General features: G+C 34.8%; 1 protein-coding gene across 3 annotated transcripts; it reads right to left on the bottom strand.

Annotated features, from left to right (window-relative positions):
* Positions 1–2,068: 2,068 nt before the first annotated feature.
* tmem230b (transmembrane protein 230b) lies at positions 2,069–7,890 on the bottom strand. 3 transcript variants are annotated; one of them, XM_065248238.2, is made up of 4 exons: positions 7,756–7,890; positions 5,896–5,988; positions 5,463–5,588; positions 2,069–2,812 (listed from the first exon to the last, which is right to left on the bottom strand). In XM_065248238.2, exons 1-4 carry the CDS (start codon positions 7,756–7,758, stop codon positions 2,672–2,674), a joined length of 363 nt encoding a protein of 120 aa, XP_065104310.1. In that variant the 5' UTR covers positions 7,759–7,890; the 3' UTR covers positions 2,069–2,671. The 3 variants fall into 3 exon arrangements, with proteins under 3 accessions (XP_065104310.1, XP_065104309.1, XP_065104311.1); XM_065248237.1 differs by lacking the exon at positions 7,756–7,890 and adding an exon at positions 6,138–6,333; XM_065248239.1 differs by lacking the exon at positions 7,756–7,890 and adding an exon at positions 6,133–6,291.
* Positions 7,891–8,413: the final 523 nt, after the last annotated feature.

The following is an 8,413-nucleotide window of genomic DNA, read 5'->3' as shown; positions in this document are numbered from 1 at the left end:
TCTCACAGCGCGCGCTCGCGCTCTCTCTCTCTCCCTCCCTCCCTCTTTCTCATTGTCTCTCTCTCTCTCTCGGTTTCAAAGTATTTTTTGGCAGGAACCTTTTATGTCACATTTCAAAAGCATTTGAACACATATGAAACACAAAACGTTTAACAAAAAGATTTTTTTCAAAAAAAAATTTTTTTTAAAGAGGTAGTTCACCGAAAAATTAAAATTTTGTCATAATTTATTCAACCATATGTTGTGACAAACCTGTTTTGATGTAAACAGATAAAGATATTTTAAGGAATGTAACCATTTTAAAGCCCCATTCACTTCCATAGAAGGAAATAATAATAGCATGGAAGTGAAAGGGGCTCATGGTTACAAACATTGGTTACATAAATGATGACGGAATTAATTTTTCATTCATTTTTTAATGCTGTCATTTATGTCTTTTATGAGCCCCAAAAATGTACAATATTTATTTGTTTTTTATGGTGTATAGTGAATAAGAAACATAAATTATTTACAGAATTGTTATATTAATTGTTTGATATTTAGGTATAACTTTGCAATAAGGTTAACGTTAGTAAACTAATAATGAACTGCACTTATACTGCATTTATTATTAATCTTTGTAAATGTTAATTTCAACAATTACTAATACTTTATTAAAGTCTTGTTACCGTTACAAAAGTACTTTGCTGCCTTAAACATTTTTGTTAAATCAACTAAGATTTACAAGCTATGTCAACTGAGATGAGTTGTCACAACTTATAAAATATAGTTGAGAGAAGTCAACTTAATTTTATAAGTTATAACAACTGACCTGTAGTTATAACAACTCATCTCTAGTCAAGATAAATAATACTAAGTTGAAAGGACTTATAAATCCGAGTTGATTCAACAAAAAAATTAAGGCAGCAAAGTATCTTTTACAGTGTAGATAATGCACTGTGAACTATGAACAAACAATTAAAAGCTTTATTTCTATTAACTAACATTGACAAAGAATAATAAATACTGTAACAAATGTATTGCTCATGGTTTGTTCATGTAAGGTAATACATTAACTACTGTTAACTAATGAACCTTATTGTAAGATGTGTTACCGATATTTATATTAAATCTCTCTCTCTATGTATATGTATATATATATCTATATAAATAAAATATATATATAAAAGATATAAATATATATATAACATTAGGAAATTAGGATATTTAAAATTAGGACATTGTAACTTTATAATAACTGAAGTATTAGCCAAGCCATATTTCTTATTATATTTTTCTACTTTTACAGAATTCAATGTATTTTTACTAGCTATATATAGCCATTATTGAGCAACTGTTTTCTGATTTTAAAATTCAAAACCATGTTATTTAGTTAAACTATAATTTTTTTATACAGACTGCATTCGCTTTAATATCAGGTTATCCAAATTAAACAATGCATTTAGTTATTTTGTGACGTAATGTCTCCATTATATGTAAATACTTAATGTATATTACTGCTTTATTCTATTGTGTTTAGCTGTCTGTTCTTATTCTTTGATTTTATTACTTTAACTAACTACTTTACTTTTAATATTGCACTGTACATTTTCTTTTATTTAATATACATTTTTATTTTTCCAAAATGCTTTCTGCAAATGGGGGCGGTTTCCGAGACAGGGTTTAGATTAATCCAGGACTAGGCCTTAGTTATATTAGAACATTTAATTAGTTTTTAAAAACAAACCGTGCAAAAAACAATACAGGTGTGCATCTTGAGACAAAACAATGCCATTGATATATGTTAAGATGTGTCAGTGCAAGATGTTTTAAAATAAGGACAGCTCAAACATGCATTTTAGTCTGAGACTATGATAAGATTTCCATGAAACCATGTAGTTTTTGTCATGACAATAAAGCACAGTTAAATTAAAATGTGCGCAAATTCATTTCTCATCCACACGGGGGCGTAAGTTGACCAGCGCCACTAAACTCCATGAACATTATTGAAAAACATTTCCTTTGAATTCACCTTAAACTGATTAATTCTGAAGTCTCAAAAACCACAAAATCATGGAAAGAAGCTCTCTGTGATTTACGACAAATTATTTAATCAGAGCATTCTCTGGTGTGGGAAAAATTCACATCATGGAAAATAATTTAAATCCAGTGGCACGACATGCAGACATTGCGGGGACGCGAGTCACGTCATACACAAGTCTGCAAGTGATTTATGAAAATTACAAACATGAACCACTTCTGCTTCAAATTTAAAGAAACCACAGTGACTGCTGTGCCAAGTGGCCTTAACAGTAACATTTTATCTTTACAGCAGCACTGGGTTTAAAAATAAGCCAAAGATTATTAATAATACATTTAAACTCTAAACTGCAAATAAATCAGACAAATTGTAGTTTTCTTGCTGGAGGCTTTGCATGCCCGTAACTCACTACAGAATACTAATATAGCAACTGAACAGTGAACTCTATAATGTTATCTGATGATGAATTCTCTCTGATATAAAATGCTTTTCATCACATGAAAGTAATCATAGCACTTCATGAATTCAAACCACTTTCTCAGTCGATGAAATTTAAATAAACAGAGCCGGTCAGGCCATTTAGATGCATCAGAGCGCAGGTGCGTCTCCATGCATGTGAACGAGGCTCAATTCCTCGGACGCCCGCTGTCTTCAGTCATCAAAGTCTGGGATGTCATCGTAAGAGTAACCGCGGTAACCCTTGTAGGCGTAGTAGGCGATGCGCAGGTGGTAAAATCCAGGGAGGAAGACAAGGATTCCGATAATTAGGACAGGAATGGTTCGATCACGGTGCTGTGAAATGACGGAAAGACACAAATGTCAAGTACATGTCAGGTAACTGTCACAAAGCACAGCTTTTCAGAAGACCTCAAAGACTTTGGCTATAGTTACAACAAGAGCTGGACATTTAATGATTCATCACTTTATAAATAAGCCACACCTGACACCTGCCTTAAAATGAAAGGCTACGTTCCTACTAGGGCTGTACGATATTGAAGGGAAAAAAGCAATATGTGAAAACTTGCTTAAAAATGCGATAATTCTTTTAAGTTTGTAAAGTCGAATTAAACTTAAACATACATCACATTTCTTCTGGAAGAAAGAAAAGTTCACTCTCTTCGTCTTATCAGTCTCTCTGCCATCTGCATCAACCTAAAACTTTAACTATATGTGACTTCAAACATTTGGTTATTGTGATATGTACTTTTGCGATCGTTTTGCTATATCTTGCATGCCTGGTTCCCACAACAGACCTAATCATAGCTGTGAGATTATTCATACAAATGTAATGCATGTGACACTCCTAAACTAACTGGATTGTTTTAAACAGCAACCCTCCCGGTTACATTCATCATTATATTTAGTTTTTATGTTATTTAAAGGGGTGCTTCAATGATATTTTATGCATTCTGACTTATTAACACAGTTATAGAGTTGTTTCCTCATGCTTAAAGTAGGCAAAGTAACAAAAAAGAAGTTGGGTGCTAGGGAGTATTTCTGTGCCGAATGCACTTCGCCAGGGTTCGTAAAAGTTTTTTTTCGATTACGTTTCAGGGGTTTCTATACGCATCACATATTTAAATGGGCACTTCCCCTGAAAAACCCCGCCCACCTGTCAATCAGCGGGAGATGCTAAAACATACAAACATCACATCACGCGACAAACTTTGTTTAATTTCAAAACTCAACAATGGCACGAAAGAAGAAGTGTGTTTTTGGATGTAAGGAGAAGAAAGCCAGCCTTATGGAAAAAATGGATATAGTTTATTATCTGGGGTAGCTTTTGCGTGTGTGTTTGATGCACTGGATTTCATTGAAAAGTCCCAACCGGGTCATGAGTTGCATGTGGTAAGTAACACTTCTGTCTTATGTTGAAAATAGGCGCGTGCATATTATATAAATGACTCGAACATGTTGTGAATCATAAGTTAAACATTGTTGTATAGTGTTGCATGACTCGTACCCGCTCCTCCCTAACTCCTCCTTCTTCATTTTTTCGTACATTATCGGAAAGATTCGGTAAAGCAAATGTTTCTTTTAACTCTTCGGAGATATTAAGGATTAAATACTACTATTGGTACTCCAGATTAACATAAAAAATGCAACCTTTATTAGAGCTGTTCATGGATTTGAGTAACTTTTTTGACATTTGGGTATTAAGTGCTTCAATGCTACAATATATGGTGTAAAAACGTCTAAGTGCTGCCCTCTTCAGGTTGAACGGTGGCTACTGCAATTGAATTTTCCTATTGAAGGTTGCAGTACCGCGTGACATAAGTGATACGACCCTACTTAAGCAATTTGAAGCTCACCACGCCCCTTTTACGATCTCCCCACACCCTTGGTATGAGCTCAGTTCGTCCCCTCTATCTCTTTTGGGGTCTTCCCACTTTTCTTGCATTTTTTTAATATTGCCAGTGGGTGGAGTCAGGGTCTGAACAGGGGTTTAGTTACCCTTTAAATACTAGATATCTGGATGGTAAAATACTCCAATCTTTCTGGCCTTTCGACAATCTGGAAAAAAAATGGGGCACACATGTGATCTCTTACTAAATCTGAACACCTTACAGGGATTAACCCTTGAATCGGGTGCACTGAGCAGCACGGTTTAATCTCAATCTGCTACTATGTATTAAAACAGTTTGAGATCCTCACATTTGATATAGTGATGCTGTATCATCAAATGATTTGTAGATCAGTGGTGGGCCCTGAGATGGGGCCATGGGGGTGCAGTTAAATGACATTTTATAAAATACATTAATTTATCATAAATTCTGTGTAATTAAACCTCAGAAAAATAAACCAAATAACCAACAGCCCCACATTGCATAATTGAATATGTTTTGTTTAATTAAAATTTTTATTTTTGGAATGTTTCATGTTATACATTTTCTTTTGGGGGCCATAAAAGGATGCACCGTACACAAGGGGGGCCGCACGCCGTGAAAAAGTTTGAGAACCACTGGTGTAGATTGACTAAACAAGGTTTTCTTTCTTTCTTTAAATGCCATGCCAGCTTCTAATGCTATATTCATGGTGAGAATAATATAAAGTAAGACTAGAAAAGATGTTTAAAATGAATTTGATCTAAAAATCATCGAACTATGAAGCAAGATTTTAATGTATTGAGCATGTAAGTCACAATTGCCACACATTTAACCAATGACCGTTTCACAATTTAACCGATATTTTACATTCGCATATCCAGGTTAAGCTTTGGTACTATTCTGTAAAATGCATAACATTGCATTACATGCATTAATAAAAGCCAAAAGACTATAAGACTACTTGGACTGTGTAAATCACATTATCAACAAATGAATGCACACACAAAGCACAATTTAGGAATAGGTTTTTAAATCACCAATACTGTATATATTGATCTGAAGAGAAGACATAACAGAATGTAATAAAAACCATAATAATGTTGTACAACACTCACATCGTTCACTTCAAAGTATCCTGCTAACAGGAGAGACCCGATGACGATCAGGATAGAGCCAATGAGAAAGAGACCTGCTGCCAGGGCGATCGCTTTATAAGGGACTTTAGGTGGACTCTTCTTAAACTGAGAGAAGAAATAACATTGCACAATAATACGATGCATTACTGCAGCCCTCAGTATAAAGAACAGTAATGGGCAGGGGTGAAAATAAATAAAATATACTTTATTTACAGACAGACAGGCAACCACATAGATAAATGATACAATTTATGAATTAATGCATGAATAAAGAAGTGCATCGCAAATGCAGATGTAACTCCAAAACTTTGATAAGAGAGAAACAGACAGATGTATGAATTACTCTCTGAAATGGATTCATATTAAAGTGAATTACACTCGAGTGCATTAAAAGCCTCGTGCTCTCTCTTACCTGGAGATCAATGTATCCATCATCATCACTAGCCAGTTTTGAGTATCTCACTCCAGAATTCATCATGTTTCGTGGTGGCATCTTTTTTCCTGACTGTATAACAAACATATGATTTTAAAAACACCATCATGCACCAATGCTATTTATGTAAAGCATTGGTGTACATCTAGTCAGACACAAAACACATTTTACTTTCCAGTTATCAATGATGAAGCAATTATAAACATGTTTTGCTACCTTACTCCTGAAGTTGCTGCTTTCCAAGCGACAATTTTACACGACGTAGTATCAAGAAAATTGTTTGAATTTACGTTTGAATCAACTCCATCAGTCATTTAAAAGTAATATTTTACGTAAATCTTATTGTGGCAATTTGAGCAGACACGACACAAAGCGTGTTTACAAAGCGAACGCTTCCGGGTTTGGTATCACGCATGCGCAAGCGTCCTCTGCGCTTTGATGACGTTTACAACATAATTCCGCACGAGGGAGCTGCATAATCGAAAACAACGCTCATTCATTAAAACTATTTAAAATATTATGTAAATTAAGTAAGGTAAATCAAAATGAGAGCGGTCAATAATGCCAACAGAATGCAAGAAAGAAAAGAAAAAACATCGTAAGTTATATAGCAATATATTTAAATACATTATGAACACCCATTAATATTATATGACATAAGCTATATTAACCTAATATTATAACTACTTGTGAATTATTTGCATTTAAAATGACTTGTTTTTACCATGGATTTGAGATTTTCCAATACCCAAATTCCCAAAAAGCAACATGTTCTGGGACAAATCTGGTTTGCATTGGGCGTTTCTGTCTTAAAGGGGACATCTCATGAAAATCTGACTTTTTTCAAGTTTTAGTGATATAATTGGGTTCCCATGGCTTCTATCAACCTAGAAAATGTGTGAAAGATCAACCCAGTAAGTAGTTTTGGTAAACCATTATGTAAAAAATAGGTCATTGAAATTTGGTTCCCCTTGTGATGTCAGAAGGGGATAATACCGCCCCTTAATCTGCACTATCCAATTACGACACTGCCATTTAGTGCATAGATCAGCTCATTTGCATTTTAAAGGACACACCCAAAAACGGCACATTTTTGTTCACACCTACAAAGTGCCAATTTTAACATGTTATAATAAATTATCTGATATTTTGAGCTAGAACTTCACATACATACTCTGGGGACACCAAAGATTTATTTTACATCTTAAAAACGTCTTGTGAAATATCCCCTTTAATTCTGGCTCTCTTTTTCTCACACCCTTGTGTGAACCAACATTCGGGGGAGATGTGGCGTGAGGCTAGCCAAACAAAATGCACATTTTTGGCAATGTCCTGGCATGAGTTTGGTCTGCCAGAAAAATGAAAATATTTGGCTGAGAAGTTTTGGATGGCCAAAGAGTGGGAAAACAATCAAAAAGGTTTTTTTCATGAAGAAATGTAAAAAAAAATCGTAATAGTTTCGCCGTGACAAAAACCATTGAACATATTTAATCGAAAAGCAGACACTTTTTACTATTTACGTCAAATGAGATTTACAAAGAAAAAAAATTTAAGTAATTAATCTTGAAGGCAATAATAATAATGTTTTTCTTTAACAAAAGAAAAAACTACAAAAAAAGCATACACTGACTACAAAAACAACAAAAAGTATTGTAAAGGACATGCTGGCAATGTTTAAGTTCAAACAACATTTTATTAGCTTCCAAAAATATAACTTTTGCTATAAACTTAGAAATATTTTCTAGTAAAACTGCCACTACACATTTACAAGCATACATAAGGTCAAATTTTTGTATATAGTATGAATCATTATTCCAGATGTGTATAAAGTATATTTACCATTTAGTTTAGACGATTGGACATGATGGATCCAGGGTGCCTTCCAGGGCTCCAGGCATGTCCAACTAGGAATAGACTCCAGATTATATCTCACGGCTGGCCTGGGAACTCTTGGGATCCCACAGGAGGAGCTGGAAGAAGTGGCCAAAGAAAAAGTATGTGGCCTGTTTGCCTTTTAGACACGGTCTTGGATAACAGAAGGAAATTGGAAGAATGGATGGATGAACTGAAAGATAGATACTACCTAAATACTTACCGTTACGTAATTTTTATCCATACTGTATGGTGCCAAATTAAAGTTTAAAGAGGACGCATTCAATTTACAACCACACATCACAACCACTTGGCAGGTCTTTCGCAGAAGTGTGACTCATGTTGAGGTCAGTTTGAAGATCGAACATAAATGCAGTTTATTGAACGAAGTTCGGGAGGAGCATGGTCATGTAATTCAACAAATCAGCACAAAGAGATCTCTATATAGCCATCCCTCACCTCTGTCCCATGACAGTTTTTTTGCAGCATCCTTTCTCCACCCCATGGCTTCTTTCTATGCTGGTACATCTATCCCAGTTAGGGAGGGGGAAGTACTCATGTTTCGGGCTAATATTCCAAGCTCCAACCCCTCCCCTCGGATAGCATGCCAAATATACTTTATTTC

Source organism: Paramisgurnus dabryanus, chromosome 11 (genome assembly GCF_030506205.2).
Source record: "Paramisgurnus dabryanus chromosome 11, PD_genome_1.1, whole genome shotgun sequence".
NCBI lineage: Eukaryota > Metazoa > Chordata > Actinopteri > Cypriniformes > Cobitidae > Paramisgurnus > Paramisgurnus dabryanus.
The sequence above is the reverse complement of the archived record's forward strand: the minus strand, read 5'-3'. Positions and strand labels throughout refer to the sequence as shown.